Source organism: Neofelis nebulosa, chromosome 3, assembly GCF_028018385.1.
Source record: "Neofelis nebulosa isolate mNeoNeb1 chromosome 3, mNeoNeb1.pri, whole genome shotgun sequence".
Lineage (NCBI taxonomy): Eukaryota > Metazoa > Chordata > Mammalia > Carnivora > Felidae > Neofelis > Neofelis nebulosa.
In genome coordinates, this window is record NC_080784.1 from 50624825 (window position 1) to 50646477 (window position 21653).

A 21653-nucleotide genomic window follows, 5' to 3' on the forward strand; every position below is an offset into this window, starting at 1 on the left:
TCCCTCACCTGTTGGCCTCACCACACATGAATAAGAATAAAGCCTACATTTTAAAATTGCTCTGGATGTTGGTGGGAATGCAAACTGGTGCAGCCACTCTGGAAAACAGTATGGAGTTTCCTCAAAAAATTAAAAGTAGACCTACCCTATGACCCAGCAATAGCACTGCTAGGAATTTATCCAAGGGATACAGGAGTACTGATGCATAGGGGCACTTGTACGTCAATGTTTATAGCAGCACTCTCAACAATAGCCAAATTGTGGAAAGAGCCTAAATGTCCATCAACTGATGAATGGATAAAGAAATTGTGGTTTATATACACAATGGAGTACTACGTGGCAATGAGAAAGAATGAAATATGGCCCTTTGTAGCAACGTGGATGGAACGGGAGAGTGTGATGCTAAGTGAAATAAGCCATACAGAGAAAGACAGATACCATATGGTTTCACTCTTATGTGGATCCTGAGAAACGTAACAGAAACCCATGGGGGAGGGGAAGGAAAAAAAAAAAAAAAAGAGGTTAGAGTGGGAGAGAGCCAAAGCATAAGAGACTCTTAAAAACTGAGAACAAACTGAGGGTTGATGGGGGGGTGGGAGGGAGGGGAGGGAGGGTGATGGGTATTGAGGAGGGCACCTTTTGGGATGAGCCCTGGGTGTTGTATGGAAACCAATTTGACAATAAACTTCATATACTGAAAAAAAAATAAGATAAAATTGCTCTGGAGCCAACAGTGGGATACAACAGAATAGCAGCTGCCACTTCCCAAGCACCTATTCTGGGCTGAACACTTCGATAATACTAAGCACAACAACAATCACGAAGATAGGTAATATTACTTCTATTTTATAGATGATAAAGCTGAGTCTCAGAGAGGATAAGTTAGGTGATTTACCCAAAGTGGCAGGGCTGGGATGTTTTAGCCTTGCAGAAAGGGTCCAGAGTTGGGGTCTGGGTGTGCAGAACGGGGATGTCAGGGGAGGGAACCTAAGGACAGTTTTATCCATTCATTCAGCAACCACTCCTTGAACAAGCGGCTAAGACCGCTGATTGCCAGGCCCCGTGTCCATGGACCATTGAGCCCACCCGTGAAAAGGGCAGTTCTCTCTCCCTCAGCCAGCCAGGGCCAAGACCAATGACAAGAGCATGCTGGAGGGTACCGCTTTGGGGACACCCAGAGGACAACCGCATGGCTGTTTGTCTTATGTCAGCTTTACCCCAAGGCAGGAAGTGCAGCCCGGGAGCTTGGGGTAGGAATCTTCCCCTAACCACTTAATTTACCGTGGTATCCAGCTGCCATTCCGTTTCTGACTTTCTTTTGGTGGTGGAATTTTGCCCCTCAAAAAAAGGTTTATCACCTCCTAGAATCTCAGATCTAAGCTAGCAACAAGCAACACTTTGGAGCTTTGAAAACTTATCTACAAATAGAGTAGTGAGAACAACCTTTTTTTTTTTTTTTTTTAAATTATTGCTGACCACAAAACAGAACTCCTTTACCAGGAGACCTATGGGCAGAGGTCAGGGAAAGGGCACACTCAGTAAGTCAAAGGTCCCAGAGGCTGCCCCGGGCATCTGCAAGGCAGGCAGACAGGTTCTTCTTACATCCACATCCACTCACTGGCAAGACAGCACCCTTCTTATCTTTAATCTGTTAATACCCTTCGGGGGTCCCCAGTATAAGCCCACATGTTAAAAGCAACTCCCCCTGGGCACCCTGTAAATGCCTAACATACTTAAAATGTTACACTTACTTTTTTTCTAAAGTTTATTTATTTGTTTTGAGAGAGATGGAGACAGTGGGAGTGGGGGAGGGGCAGAGAGAGAGAGGGAGAGAGAGACAGAATCTCAAGCAGGCTCCACACTACCAGCACAGAGCCTGACACGGGGTTCGAAGTCACGAACCGTGAGATCATGACCTGAGCCAAAACCAAGAGTCAGGTGCTTAACTGACTGAGTCACCCAGGTGCCCCACACTTACATCTTAATAGATGCCCTAAGGTCGGGGTGGGGGCATCATCATAACTCTGGAAGGAAGAAGTGAATCCCCACATTTGGCAGAGTATAGTAAAGTCAAACAGGACTGGAGAGCCAAAATGCCAAGATATAAGTCACCAGGTACGGGGGACAAGGTCAGGCTCACTTTTATTTATTGACAAACCATAAGATCACCTTCAAACAGAGACACTTTTAAGAATGAATTGTGCTCTATTAATCACTATGCAGAAAGAGTGGGCATAAACCAAGATCATTCCTGCAAACTGAAGTGGGTGGGGCGGTTATGGCCTTCATTGGGAAAGCTTGTCCTCAGTTTCCCCTTGCCCTCAGCAATTCTCTTCAATCTGCCCCTCCCGATCTGATTGCTGCCATCTGTCCCCTGGGGTCTCTAGTATGTTCTATTTTCCTAGTCTTTCCTCCATCAGTTAGATTCCCTGTGCTCTCCTCCAAGGTGACAGGTGGATGATAGAAACTCACCCACAGAGAGGTGTCAGGAGAGGCCAGCAGTCAGCCTCCCTGCCCCCCACAGCCTCCTCCCTTAACAGGACTTTTCTAAAGACAAGGTTTCTGCGTGGGCACTCTGAACATCTTGGGTTTCTTGACTTGAATCCGCTCTCAAGCCAGACAGCAGGAAGTGGGAAGGCACCACAGCAGACAGGCCTAAGGCACTGTGCATAAGCCTGGGACCATCACTCGCCCCCATCAGCTCTGTGAGCATTACGTTAACCAGCAACCACGCCTGCAGGGTGGGGGCCAGGCTGGCCCTGCTTGGCTGGGCCCTGTCCTCACAGCTGTGTTTGTATCTTCCAAACCCCGTGGCTGAACTCTGCATATAGAGGTTAGACTTCAGGCCAGAAGTCCCAGGGGATAGTGGGAGCAGGGGCTGCTGGGGAGGGCGGGGCACTTCTCTGACCCGAAGTGCGGCCTGAGGTTAGTGTCCCAGGCTTCCTCTGAAGCCATTTAAGACCCTGTCACTGTGCTCTTGTCCAAGCCTATTTGCATTTATATCTATTTCCTGCCAGCATCACCTCTTAGAGTAATTCATTCCATGTGTCTCCTTCACTGCAGCCATTTATTCCCACGGCCCCACCCTGGCTTTGTCATCACCCAGAAAGTCTCCACCTCTGAAACCTTAAACTCCAAGAATCCACGCTCACAGCTCTCACTGCCACCAGCACGGCTCTTGATTGTATTGGGAGGGGGTGGTGTGCAGAGCCCAAAGCCTGGCCCCCCAGGGGGAAATGGGGTGAGCAGCAGGAGGGGTGGGTTTAGGGACTAGAAGGGCAGGCATATTAGAAGGGCTAGGCTCCGCCTCTGACTGGCTTGGTGACCTTGGGCAATTTGCTTCACCTAAGACTTCACCTTCTCATCCATAAACTGGGGATAATAATACATACTGAGGTCGAATGGAGACAATATATTGGGCCCTGAGCACATGCCTGCCTGTGTCACATGCTCACCCAAGGGGAGCTATCATATTACCTCCTTGTTATAATCACTTCTCACAAGGCTGATACTGGCCCACCACCTCCCCTGGCCTCCCCTGATTACCTTGTCTCCACAGGAGCCAAAATGAACTCCCTAGCTCCTAGTGCTGCAGGACAAGGTCCCCCTTCCTTATCCACACACCACTGTGGTGGGCAGAGAGGTTGCCCCAGGACTTTGTGTGCTCCTGGTGAGACCTCTTCTGCAAACACAGCCTCACCATCAGTTTCTGCCCTGAAACCAACATGACCAATCTCACTGCATCCTGGGTCCTGGCTTCTGTCAGCCCCACAGAAGCCACAGAACCCTCAGGACTCCCCACCACCCATGAAAATCCCCAAACAGCCTTGTTTATGCCCCTTTGGCCATTTCATTCCTCAAATTACTGAAACCTTTCCACTGTATAGCCCCTGGACTTCCCAGCCAGTCATGTAGAAAAGTCCCTTATTTTCTCAGCCTCTGCTCTGAACATTTCTTTTACTTTCTTGTTTTAATTGAAACCTGTTTCCAGGTTTGTTATCTTCCCAAGTGTGGCTTTCAGTCCTCCATTCTCATACAAGTGGCCTAACAGCACAGTACATGTTTTTCTTTGCTCCTTGTTGCTATTTCCAGAACATTCTCTCTCTCTTCTCCCTTCCCCATCTTGGATGCTCACATCACGACTGCACACTTCTTGTTGCTAAGGGACATCTGCTCACCCTTCCCCTCTCTGAGCTCACTCTCATTCTCTCAATCCCCATTTCAAACTCCTCCTGACCTCCTTTCCTCTCTTGATTTCAACCTCCGCCCTGACTTGAAATGTGGCTGGGCCACACTGAGCTGGGCTTGAAATGCAAAACACACACTGGATTTTGAAGCCTTCAGCATGAGAAAAAAATATATAAATCCTCTAACTAGTTTTTTTTTTATAGGGATTACATATCAAAATGATAATATTTTGGATATATTAGAGCAAATAAAACATATTACTATATTTAAATTAGTTTCATCTGTGTCTCCACCTTTCTGTGTGGCTACTAGAAAGTTTAAAATTGCATATGTGGCTCACATTACATTTCTATTGGCTTTACCAATAATCGAAACTCTTTCTCAATCCCCACTTCAAACGTCCCACATTATCACCACCTCTCCTGTCCTCCAGAGGCACTCCCTCAAGAATTCTGACCCCGGCCACTCCCTGACTTCACCAAGACCTACAAACTGTGGCCTCTACTGCCTTTCCCTCATCTCCCCCCTCAGTCCTTCCTTCCCCCCTTTACCCACTTATATTCCATGATTTGCATTATCCACTTTCTAGACATACCCTCAATTGCCTTGCCCCTCTCTGGCACCTTCACATTGGTGAGACTCAACCTGGTTAGAGCTAACTCTGCAACTCTATGCTTCCATCCACATAGCTGAGCAGAGCCCGAAACGGAAAACCATGCCACCCTGTCAGTAAGCTCATGACTGCCAGACCAGTGGGCCCTGGTGCCATCCAGTGGGCTTGCCACCTATTCCTGGGCCATCCGCACACTCATCCCCAAAGGCCTGTCTCATACCTTCTCCTCCACCTTCACTTTTGGTTTCCTAGTTGAGAAAACAGAAGCAATGAGGAGGGAGCTTCCTTAAACTCCCCCCACAACGTAACCACGGACCTGCATCCAGGCCATAGCACTCTACCTTCCCTTTTGTCGCTGTAGTCGAACTGTCTTGTGCTCTTGCCCAAGCCAACACCCCTGACTCATATCAGATTCCTTCTCTTACTTATCCAAGGACAGAATTCCAGCACTTCTACTTAGCCAATGTTTCCCTCTGCACAGAATCACTCCATCAGCATAAATGATACTATTTTTTCCATCTTAAAATAAAAAAATCTTTCTTGACTTCCATTCCCTTCCATTTCTCTGTCCTCTTATACAGCAGGACTTCTTGAAGACCCACTGAATCCAATTACTTCTCCTCCTGTTCTCTCCTGAATCCACCCAGTTCATCCTCCCCATCCAATGTCACTGAAATTGCTCTTGCTAGGTGTTATGGGCTGAATGGTATCCTTCCTGAATTCCTGTGTTGAAACCCTAACCCCCACTGTCTCATAAAGTGACTGTATTTGGAGGTAGGGTCTTTAAAGAGGTGATTACATTAAAAATGAGGCTGTTTGCTTGGGCCCCAATCCAATTTGACTGGTGTCCTTTTTTATTTTTAATTTTTTTAACTTTTATTTATTTTGGGGAGATGGAGAGAGATAGAACATGAGTGGGGGAGAAATAGAGAGACAGGGAGACATAGAATCTGAAGCAGGCTCAAGGCTCTGAGCTGGCATCACAGACCCCGACATGGGGCTTGAACTCATGGACCATGAGATCATGAGCTGGGCCGAAGTTGGATGCTTAGCTGACTGAGACACCCAGAGGCCTCATTGACTGGTGTCCTTTATGAGGAGGAAATGTAGACATACAGAGAGACACTAGGGGTGCATGGGCACAGAGAAAAGATGATAGGACCATGATAGGACACAAGAATAAGGCAGACAACTGCAAGCCAAGGAGAGAGGCTCCAGGAGGAATCAACCCTGCCCATACCTTGATCTTAGACTTCCAGCCCCCAAACTGTAAGAAAAAAAAATGTCTGTTGTTGAAGCCATGCAGCCTGTGGTATTTTGTTATGCAGCCTGAGCTGACTAATACATCAGATCACCACACACCTCCAATGGCTCAGTCCAATGGCCAATGCTCAGTGCTCTCCCAACTTGACCTTTGAGCGGCACTGGGTGCAGTTGGCCATACTTCTCTTCATTGCATTTCCAGGGCTCAATAACTCGTGGTTATTCTTTCACTAGGTGTTCCTTCTCGGTCTCCTTTGCTGTCCCTCCTTATCTCCCAACCTCTTAGACCTTTCAGCATGGCGCTCACCAGAGCCCCTTCTCTAGACCTCATCTCATTTCTCACACACCATCAGTCTGTCAGCACTAACCTAAAGGCACACCTCAGAACTGGATTGCCTCTCACCTCCTCCACTGCCTTTGCCTCTTTGGAGGCACAGCATGCCTGGATTATCCTAACTGGACTCCACCCAGTATTCTTCTCTACCACCCCATTGAGTCTTTCCCCAACCTCACAGCCAAGGCACCTCAGAAGCAGAGGCTGTGTTGGGTATTCACCTTTTCTTTCAAGCCAGACTTAATCCACTGCACTTTGGCTTCTCTCCCACTCAACTGAAATGGCTCAGAAGAGGTAATTGCTGGAAAATCTAATGTCCTACTGCAGCCAGAGTGAGCATTTTACAATGGAAATCAGACCTTATCCTTTCACTGCTTTGAAACACTTTGCTGACTTCCTATTGCCTCCAGAGACCCAAATTCCTATGGATGCTACAGTAGAATTTTCATGGTTTGACTTTAGCTTCAATATAATTAAGAGTGTGGGCTGTGGAGTCAGTTAATCCTGACTCCAATTGCCATAGATTGAATATGTGTACCCCCCTACCTCTCATTGGAGCCTAGTCTCCAACATGATGAGAACTGGAAGTAAAGCCTTTGGGAGGTGATCAGGTCATGAGCGTGAGGTCCTCGTGAATGGGATCAGTGTTTTTATGGAAGAGACCCCAGAGAGCTCCCTCTCCTCTTCCATCATGTGAGGACAGTAAGAAGACCGCCATCTATGAACCAGGAAGAGGGTCCTCACCAGACATGGAATCTGCCAGTGCCTTGATCTTGGACTTCTAGTCTCTGGAACTGTGAGAAATAAATGTGTTTGTAAGCCACCCAGGCTGTATTGTTACAGCAGCCCCAGTGAACAAAGACATCAATCTCTCCTGACTGTGATCCTGGGCAGGTTACCAGGTCTCTGAGCCTTGGTTTCCTCATATATCACTTGGCTGTAATAATGGGACTCATCTTACTGGTTGATGTAAGGATCAGATGAGCTTATCCTTGTCCAATTCTTATAACAGTGCCTGACCTATCAGAGCTCAAAAAACAAACATTCATTACCTCCCACCACTTTCTTTCCTCAACCTGAGCTCTGTGCTATGTCCCTTGACTTGGAAAACCTTTCTCTGCCCTTTCTAACAGGCACACTACTGTCTGTCCTTCAGTATTTCACTCCAGTGTCTGCCCCTGCAGGAGGCCTTCCTTCCTCCCCAAGGCAGACTTAGGGCTCCTTCTTCTCCCCTCTAAAGACACTTTGCATCCAATTCCGTTAGAGCGTAAATCAAATGATATGGTAGGATTGGCTTACCTGTCTGTGTCTTCAGGGAAATTGAAGCCCCTTGAGGGCAGGAGTCATGACCTTTTATTTCTGTATGCGCCAGCAGCACCATGAAACCTGTCACCTTTGGATGAATGAGATCATAGTTTCTTTTGTCTTAAACTCACGTCTTTAGGCAAGCCTTCACCTAGTACTTAAGGATTTGGTGAACAAGAATGTGTTCATTCGTGCAACAAGCAAAGGTGCCTTCCATGTGCAAGACGCAGTGCTGGTATTGGGAATGTTAAGATGAATCCAAGGCAGACAGCATTCGCACTCAGGGAGATTACGGTCCAGAGGGACTTAGGTGCACACAGCTGTAGCATAGTGTGAACGGAGGGGCTGAAAGGGACCAAGGAAGCCAGGCCAAAGGGCTGGAAAAGAGACAGAGAGAAGGCAGGCTTCTAGACTCAGGGGGCCACAGTCACGCTGCTTATTGTTTGACACCAGGAATTAATAGCAGATAAACTTGGGAACAAGGTAGGAATGAAACTCTGTGTCCTGGAGACTGAAAATAGAAAATGTGGAGGGGCGCCTGGGGGGCTCCGTGGGTTAAGTGTCTGACTTCGACTCAAGTCATGATCTCAAGGGTTGTGAGTTTGAGCCCCGCTTTGGGCTCTGTGGTGACAGCTCAGAGCCTGGAGCCTGCTTTGGATTCTGTGTCTCCCTCTCTCTCTGCCCCTCCCCCCTCTCAAAAATTAATAAACATTAAAACAATTTTTTTAAAAAGAAAATAGAGAATGTGGAGGAACTAGGGTACCATGGGCAGGCCCCAGGCTGGGAACAGACAAACGGAAGGGATGCAACCATAGTCATCCTAAGATTAAACACTGATGGAATGCTCTGTATGTAACAGGCACTGTTAGAAGGACTTAACGTGGAATAACTCAGGTAGCCCTTGCAATAACCCTAAGTCAGGGGCTATTATCTCAGTGCACAGGGGAGGGAAAGCTGAGGCTAAGAATTGGTTCAGGATTTCTCAGCACACAGCAGAGCTGGAGTCTGAACCTAGCATGCCTGGCTCTGGAGCCTGTGGTCCCGCCACCATGCAATGCCCTCCCCACAGTGGAGAAGACAAGACTGGTAAGGATGTTAAGTTTGGAAGAGGGCACCTCGAGCCAATGAGGCTCGATACGGTCTGTACCAACTGCATGGTCCAAACCCTGAATGTCTTTCCTACCCGATCACCTCTAGGTAAGTAAGCTTTGCATGTGGACCGACGTTGTGCTGGTCTACAGTGGGGAGGGCAGGGAGAGAGAAGGGGACAGACTAACCACAGTGATGATGAAATGACAGAGGGCCGGGCCATGTCTCCTGCCTCCTTGCACCCCTCCCTGCACATAGCCAGTGCATAGCACCTGCAGGGGGCCCGCAGAGCATCTTTCTTGTTGAAAAATGAGGATAGAAAAATGAATGACTGAATGACCTAGGGAATGAAGGCCAGGAACCACCTGAGCAAGGTCTTTGGGTAGGGAGGAACGGGTGATGTGATGAGGGATAGCCATGCCATGATTCATCACCTCTCCACTCAGGGCCTCTCCTGAAGCTCCCTTCCCACTTATGACCCAGCTTTTACCGCAGACCTCCCCCCTGCACCCCCACTCCAGAGTGTGCCGGGCCGGTGGTCAGGTCAGTGCTATTCCCTCAAAGCCATCCTCACTGCCCTTATGGTGAGGGCAATGCCACATGAAACATGGTGTGGTTTAGGGGCTGGGGGCTTGAGTGATGGAAGGGAGCAGAGGCTCCTTTTGTGCCCCCCCCCCCACCCCACGTAGGAAGGACCTGTTGGGGCATCTGGGCTTCTCTTGCTCTTCCCTCCACAAGACACCAGCTTCCACCAGGGACAATGAATGGATAGATTCACATATGGCCTGGAATGAGGACCCAGAACATTTCTTACAGATTCCACTGATCCAGAACCAGGCCTCAGGGTCCAGAACATTTTTTTACAGATTTCCCTATTTGGGGGATACGACTAAAAGACTTTGTTTGATTTCCTTGAAAATCTAGGCTTCATAAGGGAGCCCACTAACTAAAACTCTGCTTCCTTTAGCAGAAGGTAAGCACCAGCCTTAAAATCCTCACCCAGCCAAGCGTTCCTGAGAAGTGACATGGGTGTTTCTTAGGAGACCTGGGGTTGGGGGGGCTGACAGCAGCTGCTCCTGACGCCCTCGTCCTTTGCTCTCCTTCTTCCTCACTTCCCGAGGATTTATAAGGGACTCCCCAAAGGACGGGGAGGTGAAATGTGTATCAAGGGTGTACTGTGCACAAGGTGCTTTATGTGGCCTGTGGCACCTGATTTTCCCACAGATCTTGTGAGGTAACATTATTCCCATTTTGCAGATGGGGACACTGAAGATTAGAAAGTTGAGGCCCCAGAGAAAGAGATGGCCCACTCAAAATAAGACACTTTACAGCATTTCATAAAGGAATACATGCCAAGTGTGGCCAGGGTGTGAAATGCCCCCAAAGGCTGGAGTGGTGTCCCCTGGATGTGACCACACTGGGCCCCCAGGGTCAAGGAGGGGAACAGTTGCTGGAATCTGGCGGGAGAAAACCCGCGTGGAGAGGGTGGCTTATAAGGGTCTATGACATTTGGTGGAAGGACACAGGCAGCCCAGGGTGGACCCTGAAGACAGGACCTGGGGGAATAAATACTCCAACCTCCCTGTCTTCGGTCCTCCCACCTCCTGCCAGGCTCATCCCCAGTGGCCAACGCCGGAGCCAGAGTGCAGGGTGAGCAGCGGCCGCCGAGAATAGGGGTGGCAAACACCAGACGCCCTTGCAGGGAGCCCAGACCAGCCAAACTGCAATCGTCCAGGCTCTTGTCACCTTCCCAGGCTGTTCCCCATCTTGCAGAGGGACATTCCACTGAGCCATAGAGACCCAGGATCCAGCCTGGCTGCCTGGTGACCACAGATTTACGGAGCACTTGGTTCTGTGTTCTTGTTCAACAGGCACAGAACGCTGAGAACACCGCAGCCCCGTGCCGGTTAATATCTCTGCTCTCCTCTTGCCCCGGTGCCTGATTCTCCAACCTGTAGAGGGTGAGCCTCCCGTGAGGTCCCAGCCAGACCCTCCCAGGAAATCCGCCCCTGCCTTTGGGCTGCTGCCCGGCAGCCCTGAGCTGTGCCAAGATGAACCAGGGAGATCTGATTGATGAGAAGGTAGATGAGGGGGTTCCCCGAGGAGAATAATTTAATTTTACGGGTTAGGAATGCGGGGATGGGGCGGGGAGCGGGGGGGGTTTGGGCCCTAAACTCAGCAAGCGGCCTGGCTGCAGGCGTCCAGGCGCAGCCCGGAGCATGTGTAACTCATTACCTCTGCGAGCCTCCCATTTGCGGCCGCGGGATGACGCTGGAGCGTGGTGGAGTGTCTGAGGCCGTGGGGTGAGCACGACTACAGTATTTTTCTGACACTAACACCTCTCTCTGGCCCTCAGGAAGGGCCGTGGAGGAGCCAGGCCCACACCCAGCCCTCCACCTCCTCTGCCTCCTCTGCCTTCTCCGCCTCCTGGCGCCAGACGGGAGAGGCCTACAGCTACACGGGCGAGAGAAGCAAGGCAGCACCGGGGAAGGTGAGAGGGGAGAGGAGGGAGGGGAGGGGGGAGAGGGGGAAGCAGGTCCAGCTGCCCCCCCCCCCCGTTTGGTGTTCAGAGGGAGGTGGAAGTGGTCATCGAGGTCACAGGAGGCTGGGCTGGAGGACACTGAAGGTCGCATTCTGCGATTAGCCCTTTCATGTAATTCTAGCAACACAGCTAGAAGCGATGCTATTCCCCCTGGTGGCACAGAGGGGAGGCCGGCCCACCCTTGGGGCCTTCCCTACAACAGGGGGGCTCCCAACGAGGTGCTGACAGCTCAGACCCAAGGGAGGAGGCAGGGTCCTGAGACATGGCCTGAGGAGAGGTGCAGAGAAGGGAGAGGTCCCAAAGACCGACACAGAGCAGGGTGTGAGGGCGTGAGCCTTGAAGGATGTATGGGTGCACCACGTAGGAGCTGGGCCAGATGGGCCCTTATGAAGGGGACAGGGGAGCCTAGGGCAGGTAACAGTCCCCTCCCCACCCTCCTCACTTGCTACGTGGAAAGAAGAGCAGGGATAAAGGCAGGGTGGAGGGAAAGAGAAGACAAGTTAGGAGAGGAGAGGAGAGGAGGGGGGGCGGTTTCAGTGCATCAGCCCTGAAATAACCAGTTTACGCCCTAATGTCTTTAAAGTCCCACCCACATTAAAGTCTGAGTCACACCTTAATATCTGGGCTGCATTTTTGCAACTTTGCTTCCCCAGATCCCAGTAACCCCAGGGCCAAGAGGAGCCACCGCCTCTCCTCCCCATCTTTCCTTCAAGGGGGAAACCCTGGAAGGGATTTGGAGCGCCTGCAAGGCCTACCAGACATTACTGTTTAAATCTACTCTAGGCCCCTGCACGGCTCAGGCCTCACTCCCTTTCCCCATCTCTGTCCACCCTCTGCCTTCCCAGCAACCTCCCTCTCCCCCACCGCCCTTCCTCTCCCTCTCTGGTTACACTCTCCAGAGATGAGGATCAAAGAGCAAAATCCTGGAGAAACAGATCAAATCTGGCTTGAATTTCCCCAAGTCAGAGCTCACTGGTTTCGTCTTAGAAATGAAAGGGAAGGGGGAAAAAGTCAAACCAGAAATCCACGAGCTCAGGTGGCTCATTTCATCTGAACGCTCCAGTCTCTCTGGGTCCCTCATGCCCCCACCACCCTGTGCCTGGAGGGCTGGTCATTGAAGAGTGGGGAAGACCCAGACAACGTGGAAATCAGGCTTCAAATGCATTTGTTTTGCCTCTTTGAGCTTTCAAGGACCCCAATGTCCAATCATTCATTCGTTCATTCATTCATTCCTGCAATAAATAGTGAGAACCTACTGTGTGCCAGGCTTGAGAGACTTCAGTGAACAAAACAGAGGTACCCGCCCTTGTCCAGCCTATAGTCTTCCCACAAGGAACAGACAGTAAATGATAAGCATAGTACATAAGAATGATATAGTGTGTTACGGGAAAAAGGAAATAGCGAAGCAGGGAAAGGGGCTGAAGGTGCAGGGGGGCAGGAAGCCTAATGGGGAAAGTGATATTTGAGCAAACGCTAGAAGGAGGTGGGAGAACAAGCTTCTCAGCAGCAGCGGCCCCAGGTGACCCTGTGCTCCCAGGGTCAAGGTGAAGGTCGGCAGCCTCCTTGGCCATGGTCAGCACCTGGGTTATCACTCGCACTGAGGCGGGATGCTTTGTAGACTTTGCTCAAGGTAGCACTCAGATTTTCAAAGGACCACACCCTGAATGCAATGACCAGGTCTGTTTCTACACACAGAATTTTAGAACTGGACAGAACCTCTCCTGTCTGCCCCCATTTGGCAGATGAAGACACTGAGGCCCAGAAAAGGATGTGACCCAGTCAGGCGGCCTCAACCCCACATCTTTCAACCTCTGTCCACACCTCATGGGGTGCCAGGCCTCAGGTGACCCCTGAGGACTCTTGCAGCAGAGCTCAAAAGCTGTCCTCTGGTCACATCTCCTCACAGCTGGGGGGCCTGGAAAGCACAGTGGTTGAGATTACTGTTATTTTCAGCCCTTCTGGTCCAAACGATCTTTTTAAGTCTGGGGTTCAGAAAAAGGGAGAGCAAGATGCGGGAAGAGGGTGCGATGGCCTGGTGATACTTCTCACTCCAGGCCTCTCCCTGCCCTGTAGCCCCTGCCCTTTCCTTCCCTTATCGGCCCCCTAGGCCAGCTCTACTGGTCTTCCAGGCTCCCCCACAGCGCTGTACTCCAGTTCTTTCTTGCCAAGCCAGTCCTCTTTCCCAAGGGGCTGGTAGGGAGAGGACAGGATCAACAACATGAAAACCAGCCTGACCTTTGCTGATGGGGAAGTGCTGAGCACTGGCCAGTGATCTGGCTCTCCCAGGTGGCAGTAACCTAACAGAAACGCTGGCCTGGCTTGGTCAGCTGACCCAGCTGGGGATGCCTTTTCCCACCCTACTCTGACAAAATTGTGTTCAGTCTTTAAAGCCTTTCCAGAAAGGCTTCTCCTGACTTCAGTACATTCGTGCCTGCTTGTCCACAGACCTCCATGGATGCCTGAAACCATGGGTAGTAATGAACCCTACATGTCCTACCTTTTTTTCCTATACATACATACCAGGCTAAAATTTAATTATACATTAGGCACAGTAAGAGATTAACAAGAATAAGTAATAATAGACATACAGAAAAACCTTGCTTTGGGAGCATAATTTGTTCCAGAAACATGCTTGTAATCCAAAGCACTTGTATATCAAAGCGAATTTCAAGAACCATTGGCTCAGTGTGATCATGTGACATTCGGCATCACGTACTACTCATATCGCAAGACACAGTTTGTTTATCGAGTTAAAATGTACTAGACACGCATGCTCATCTTGCATAATATGTGCAGAATAAGTTACCCACCATCCAAGGTTTTACTGTATTTAGATAAATAACAATGCATTCTAATATGAGTTATGTGAATGTGGTCTCTTTCTCTCTCAAAACATCTTACTGTCCTGTCCTCATGCTCCTTCTTGTGATGTGAGGTGATACAATGGCTCTGTGATGAGATGAAGCAAGAAGAATGACCCAGGCAGTGCAATGTGGTGTTAGGCTACGACTGACTTTCTGATAATAGGTCAGAAGGAGGATCATCTGTTTCCAGACCACAGCCTGCTGCAGGTAACAAACCATGGAATGCAAAACCACGGATAAGAGGGGACTACCGAACTCACATGTATTCTTGCCTGCTTTATGTTACGTGTAATTGTCCCAAGCCGATCCCTTCCACTGAGATCACAGCGCTCTGAGGGCAAGGATGGTTTAATTTCTCTTTGGAGCATCCTTGGCACCCAACCCGTAGGTTGACACATCACAGGTCTTCGAAATATGTTCGTTGACTGGAATTTAAAGGAAGAGCTACAATGGTGAGCAAGTTAGTATGGCAGGGTGAGGGAGGTTAGTGGTCAGGAGCCCACATCTTGGCTCTTCTCCCTGGGGAGACTGTCCCCAATCCCTGCCTCTCTGAGTTGCCCAATTTCCCTCCTGGCATTCAGCACCTTGTGGGAGGAAAGACACGGTTAGAGTATGAGGGGGAGGCATTTCCCTTTTTGAGTAATTTTGAGACAAAGGCAGCTAAGCAGAGTAGAGAGAAAACACAGTGCTTGAGAAAAGCCTTGAATAAAGGGCTGCATGGTAGTGAATTTCTGTCAGCTTGACTGGTCATGGGTGCCAGGTGGAACATCATTTCTGGGTGTTTCTAGATGAGATCAGCATTTGAATTGGTGGACTCAGTAAAGCAGATTGCCCTCCCCAGGAGGAGGGGGCCTCATCTAGTCAGTTGAGGGCCTGAATAGAGCAAAAGGCAGGGGAATTTGCTTTTTGCTTCCTGCCTGCCTGCACAGTTAGGACATAGCATCTCATCTTCTCCAGCCCTCAAAGACCATTGGCTCCTCTGGTTCTTGGGCCTTCTGACTCAGACTGAATTATACCACCCACTTTCCTGGGTCTCTAGCCTGAAGATGTAGATGGTGGGACTCCTCAGCCTCCAGAATCATGTAAGCCAATTCCTCACAATAAATCTCTTTACATATGTATATATCCCACTGGTTCCTTTTCTCTGCAGAACTCAGTTTCTGCCTGTCTCTGCTTAATTGGCCATCAGTCGTTATGAGACTCTTCGGTAAACTTCATTCTACTCATCTTTGATGTGGGGACAATGCTCTCCTCGCCTATGCTCACTGCAAACCAGAGTATATTCACTCATGTAGCAAGCATTTATTAAGCACCCACTAAGTGTCAAGCTCTGGCCTGGACACGCAGGATTCAGTCTGTTGACAAGGTGCTCTGGGCTCCTTTGGAGGAAGCATCAGTTGAATTCCCAGTTTTAGCAAATAACCAGTTCCCAAAGGTGCAGAGCCCTCTGGGTCACTGGGATAGAGAACTCCTTCCTGTGGCATGGGCTGGGGTCTCAGACCCAGGGGAAGGATAAGCACCTTGAAGAGGTATGTTCTCTCCTCGCAAATGCTTCGGGAAATGGATTGGAGGCTCCTCACCTGAGAGGGTCTGGGCTCATTGGTTCAGATGCCTTTGCCTGATCCCAGCCTCATTCACTCAGAGGAGAGGAAGGCAGAGAGGCAGAAAGGCCTGTCCTGGGAGTCAGGAGACTCGGTTTTGGAACAACTCTATGCCTGATGAGCTGTAGGATCCTTAATACCTTCTCAGCCTCCACTAGCTCATCTGTGAGATGGATATGCATCTTGCAGGCCACTCAGATTTGTTGAGATGCATGAATAAGACATTTCAAAATGTGAAGTTCACATAGGAAGTATTCGACAGGAGGTCACCACTGCCCTGGGGAAATACCAAGGTTGGGTGGGGAGGCAGGGCAGGGCTTGCACCGCAAGACCGAGCCAGGGGCACTCACCGTCCTCACACAGGTTCAACTTGGACAGGCTCCTGCCGTCAAAGGGCTCCTCAAAGATGGAGCCGGTGTCACGGTCGCTCACAGTGTGCAGGTACATGGCTTTGTTCTCCATCCTGACCTGCAGCAGCAGCAGGAAAGACAGCAAGGAGAGAGGAGAGGGAGAAAGGAGGCAGGGGAGAGAGAGAATAAACTATAGGTAGATCCAGAAACAAACGCACAGAACGAGGCGCCCATGCCCATGGCCCGAGCCTGAACACTGAGAGCCTCTCCTTGATGGATGCCATCTACCAGGTTCTCAGGATCCTGAGTCCCCTCCCAACTTCCTCAGCACTTGGGAAGGCCAAGGCCCTTTGGACCTTTCTGATCACGGGATCTGTCCCTTTCAGTAGCTCCTGGTTGGGGCCAGAGCCTGAGCCAGAGGGACACTGAGGGCTGTGCTTTGTGGGGCCTGGAGGCGCTGACCCTCCTGAGGCAAATGGAGTGGTTTCCGAGACTCTGGATCTTTAGGCTCCTGCTCTGTGTTGGAAATGTGCTAACTGGGCAGGCATGTTCCAAAGGGGCTGAGAGCAGTGAGGCCATGGCAAGGATTCACCTCCCACCCTAGCCGGAGGGGTAGGAGGCCTCAGTGGAGTCCCCCAAACACTAAGACCTGGGCAGCCTTAGACCAGGGAGGGCCTGGTGTCTGCATGGCCTGCTGGGGCTTTGGGTCTCCTCCATGGTGTTTCAGGAATGTACCCATGTACTTGGGAAAATGGTATACTATTTGAAGGAAACCAGCGCCATTTACATAAGTGTGTACAAGACAATCCCATTTTGTAATATATACACATATCCCCGAGTACGTGACCGGAAAGATTATATTTGGAGATGTTCCGGGTTGCTCCGGGTAAGACATATAATCAGAAGACTCTGGTGGGGATCGTGGGGATGTTGTGCTTATTTTTGTTTGCTGGATATTCTGGGTTTTCTACAATGTGTTTGCATTCTTTGTGTAATAGGAAGAATCTACTTTTTGAGCCAGACCACTTCTTGGTATTCTTTCTCTGATATAGATGCTCAGTGATTTTACAAATTACTTTCTACTTTCAACTCCCTCCCAGCCATCAGTGTAGCTTGACTTTTGGCCCTGATGCTTTTTGACTATCTGGATATTGAACCCCCCCCCACAAAATCCACTTTTAAAGAGCAAATTCTTTGGAAGATAAAAGACCCGGGGAGGATGGAGAGGTCCCAGGCCTGGCATGGAACAAACTCAACCCTGAGGCCCAGATAGCCAGGGGTTTACCACCTGGGAGGAGATGATGGGGGCCTGGCAGGTGGTGGGGGGGAATGGGGGGGCAGGTGGTGCTGGGAACAGTGACTGCTGACTGAAGGGAGCAGCCAATCAGTTCCTCTCCCGAGGCACAGTGGGAAAAGAGGCATTAGCATGTCTCAGTAAATAGGGATAATGAAAGAGGAGCCTAGCTGAACCGCTCTGGCAGGCAGAGCAAAACATAACCCCCTTATTTTCATGGCTTGACCTATGTCTCAGAGACCTCTGACTTCAGGGCTGAGAAGAGGTCAGAACTGACCAGGTTCCATACAACTGTCCTTCTGATGGCCTGGAAGGATGGACAGGGGCTTCCATTCTTATTTCTTCTAGTAATGAGATACCACATGCCCTGCACACAGGCATGCCCTGCACACACATGCATGCAAGCACGCATAGTCAGGGTGTTCACGGTCTCTGTGGGCCGTTCTTCCAGCCTGCGGGAGAGGGGAGCCCACAGCTCTGCCAGGATCTCTTCTCCCTGCCCTGGGGAGCCCCTAAACCGCTCCCACCCAGCTTCTCTGTGCTGCAGTCATGTCCGGTTTGCTAGCTCCCAACACCCATGCTCCATCCAAGTCCTCCACCCACCATGGACCTCTAGGTGGGGCCCCCGAGCAACGCCACTGCTGCTAAGCTGCAGGGGACCCTCCCTTGTTTCATAAGTGCTAAGTGCAGCACCCCTCCTACTGGCCTCGATCCTGGGGAGCTGCAAAGCAGGAGGCCAGTGTCTCTTCTGCAAGCGATAATCCTCTCTCTGCCAAAGGCAACAGGCGCTGCTGCCCAGAGATCACACAGAGCTTGATGGGGCACTGCCATGCTGGCAGTGGGGGTGTGGAGATGAGCTTGGGCCAGGTTAGCCCTGTCTTCATTTCCACCTTCCCCTCTGCCGATCAGCTCCTGGACCAGAGCTGGAATGCACGGCTTGTTATCTGGAATGTGTCTATAGGGCGGCCCCTCCTCTCTCCCCTCCACAGCCCTGGGCTGGTGGAGCAGAAGCCCTGGGGAGCCTGTTGAGAAGAGGGGCTGGGGCAGAGCAGAGGCCAGATGTGAGTGAGATGAGATTAGAAACGCTCAGCCAGCTTTGCTAATGTTTGTTACTTGGGAATGAAACCTAAGAATGTTCTGTCTGCCCCAGGTTTTATTTTGAGCTATTTTTCTTTCTTGGGAAAAGGGGGCAGGAATTTGCACCCTTTGGTCATTTGATCTCAGAGCCTTGGGGGCCAAGTTTGTGCTCTCGAGCAAGGTGCAACTCACTGCCAACTGTGGTGACCACAGAGATGACAGACATCCCTTGCGTGCACACACACCCATGAGTTACAGACCATTTGCCATCTGGGATCTCTCTGCCCCACCAGGACCACAGTGGGGAAGGTAGTATCAGTCTGTTGTTCCCATTTTAAAGATAAGCCAATCTGGGCAATCTTGCCAAAGAAGCAAGAACCAATGATGTCAGAGGAGGGTGAGGCACCAGACAAAGTCTTCCCACCCAGGGCACTGACCCAGCGACAAGGCTGCTTCGTCCAGGAAGCATGTATCCGTCCCTTTTGGCAGCCACCTTTAGGGTCCCAGACCAGGGAGCGCAGAGGGTCAGTGGAGGCCCTGGGACCAAGGAGAGGCTATAAGAGCTAGCAGGGAGGGGACCGGGACCATGGAAATATGGGCAGGGTGTGGACACCAAAGTGGCATTTGGATAAAGCCCAAGGAGCCTGTTTCAAGTCCAAGAGTGGGGCCTTCCTCTCCCAGGGACAGGAAATCTCACCAGCCTTTTAGGGATGTTAGAGCTACATGTTAGGATGCTACATGTTAGAGCTGAAGCACTCAGACACCCCTAGCTCCAACCGAGGCAGCTCCATACAGGCCTGTGAGGGGTGGGGAGCTCAGAGGACACAGGGTTCTATCCTGGAGCCACTTCCTACTCCTCAGGAACCTGGCCCAATCAGCTGAGCTTGTTCAGCCTCAGGCCATCACCTCTGTGAAGGGGAGAAGCATATCCACCAGCCACTCAGTTATTTCAGTCCTGGGGAGGGGGGGATGGTGCACACGGAGGGCTTTCCGAGCAAGGGCGCACAGGGAGTCAGAGGTGGAGTCTGGTGAGAAACCACCCCCACCCCCGGCATCTTCTGATCCCTCCAAGCAGTTAGGTGGGGGTGGGGGGCATCTTCAGGTTCCTGAGGCTTCCCTCCTGCCTGGCCGGGCTCGGGAATAATGCTCTTTTGGGTCCCCTTTGCAGTAAGCAATCGTGAATATGAAATCCGGACCCTTACTCTCAAGTCACTCTCTGGGCAGCAGAAGGACTCAATTAATTCTTGCTGCTGCTGCAAGTGGCATAAGCTTCACTTGTGGCTGCAAATACAGTGTCCCTGGGTCCCGGCATCTAACTCTGCAGGGTTCGCATCTCCTCCTTGAATCATACAGCTTTAAACTCATCAAAACCAAGTAAAAAAAACCCATGAATACGACCCTGTCCTCTAACTGTACTTAGTTAACCTAAATCATAACCTGAAGCTGGAAAGGTGCAGGGGCACCTGGCTGGCTCATTGGGTTAAACATCGGACTTTGGCTCAGGTCGTGATCTTGTGGTGTGTGAGTTGTTGTGTGAGTTCAAGCCCCGCAGGCAGGCTGACAGCTTGGAGCCTGCTTCAGATTCTGTGCCTCCCTCTTTCTCTCTGCCCCTCCCCTGCTTGTGCTCTCTCTCTCTCTCTCTCTCTCTCTCAAAAATAAACTTAAAAAAATTTTTTTACTACATGTTTTAAAAAGCTGGAAAGGTGCAGATGTTTTATAGACAAGCTCTCCCTTCGTTCATCCCACCACTGGACGCATGTGCCCACGCACATGCACTTCACACGTGTAGAGGGACAGTCACCTGTGCCATCTGCTCCCAGAATAGGCTCTTGAGCTGCGGCATGAGCCAGGTAGAGTGGCCATGAAGGCAAAAGCTTCCCCAAACGCGGGCTCACGCCAGCGGACCCCCGCGGGCCCACAGCGTGGAGGCCCTTCCCAGCTGGTGCTGCAACTCAGTGCTCCGCATCCGAGATGCCCAAACGCAGAGCCCTGCTCCCTCTGCCGCATCCGTGTCCCCCAGCCACCGTTGGGACGCTGTGCTCAGGTGCCAGGACAAAGTTAGTGCCAAGACTCACCTGAGTGCACCCAGTGAGGCCACAGAAGAGCCCGTCCCCTCAGTTTCCGGCATTCTCCATGGTGGCCGATGGGCTGGCTGCTGTCACCGCACGGAGACCCAGGCAGTCCCGCAGAGCTTGTCCCCACAGCCAGCCAAAGCCAGACGGAGTCATAGAAGGAGGCTGCCCCGGTGCTCAGTGACTTGTCTCAGGGGTCCCTTCTCTGGGAGGCTCAGGTTCAGGAGGCAGCACTCAACCTTGTGCCTGATTCAGGGCCTGTGGCTGGGGAGTCCCTGTCTTGGTGTCTCGCCTCAGTCAGCCACAGGCAGCGCTCGGGAGATGTTCTGTGAAGGCACCCGCAGCTCTGCTAGATACTGAAGGAGATGTGAACTGCAGCTGCTCTGGCGGCCAGTCTTTATAAAGTTCTTGGAGCAATTGCCGAAGCTCCCCTGGGGTCTGGAACTCGTCCCCCCTCTGGTGGCCAATCTCAGCATTACAGCCTCCCGGTTCTCCCCATTAGTCCAGAGCAGTGACATCAGCCTTGTCTTGGGACACCGCACACCTAACCTAAAACCCTGCTCACATAATTTTTGGAAAGCTTCTACAGGAATGGAAGCTAGACCTGGCTCATGAGCCACACCAGAAACCAGTCTGAGGAACTTATTTATAGGACAGAATTGGCATTGTTCAATTCATTCACCAAACTTGGCTTAGAATTAATTTACGTGTTGGGGCGCCTGGGTGGCGCAGTCGGTTAAGCGTCCGACTTCAGCCAGGTCACGATCTCGCGGTCTGTGAGTTCGAGCCCCGCGTCAGGCTCTGGGCTGATGGCTCGGAGCCTGGAGCCTGTTTCCGATTCTGTGTCTCCCTCTCTCTCTGCCCCTCCCCCGTTCATGCTCTGTCTCTCTCTGTCCCAAAAATTAAAAAAAAAAAAAAAAAAAAAGAATTAATTTACGTGTTTTTCTGAAGTCACATCCACTCCCAGAGGACACAGATTAGCCACACTGGAGATATTCAGAAGAGTGTTCTGTGACCACTGAAGGAACTTTCCAAAGACAGTCTCAATGCAGCCCTGTAAC

The 21653-nt window shown here is 50.8% G+C and overlaps 1 protein-coding gene across 2 annotated transcripts in view; it reads right to left on the minus strand.

Moving 5' to 3' along the window:
- The window catches only part of SCARA5 (scavenger receptor class A member 5), a 128289-nt gene extending 107304 nt beyond the window's left edge, over positions 1-20985 (minus strand). The window contains exons 1-2 of one of the 2 annotated variants that reach the window (XM_058720769.1): positions 20596-20985; positions 16150-16267 (exon numbers count right to left, since the gene is read on the minus strand). In XM_058720769.1, coding sequence (XP_058576752.1) covers positions 16150-16261 — 112 coding nt within the window. In that variant the 5' untranslated portion in view covers positions 16262-16267; positions 20596-20985. The remainder of the gene's footprint in view (positions 1-16149; positions 16268-20595) is intronic. The other variant, XM_058720770.1, reaches the window with a different exon arrangement.
- Positions 20986-21653: the final 668 nt, after the last annotated feature.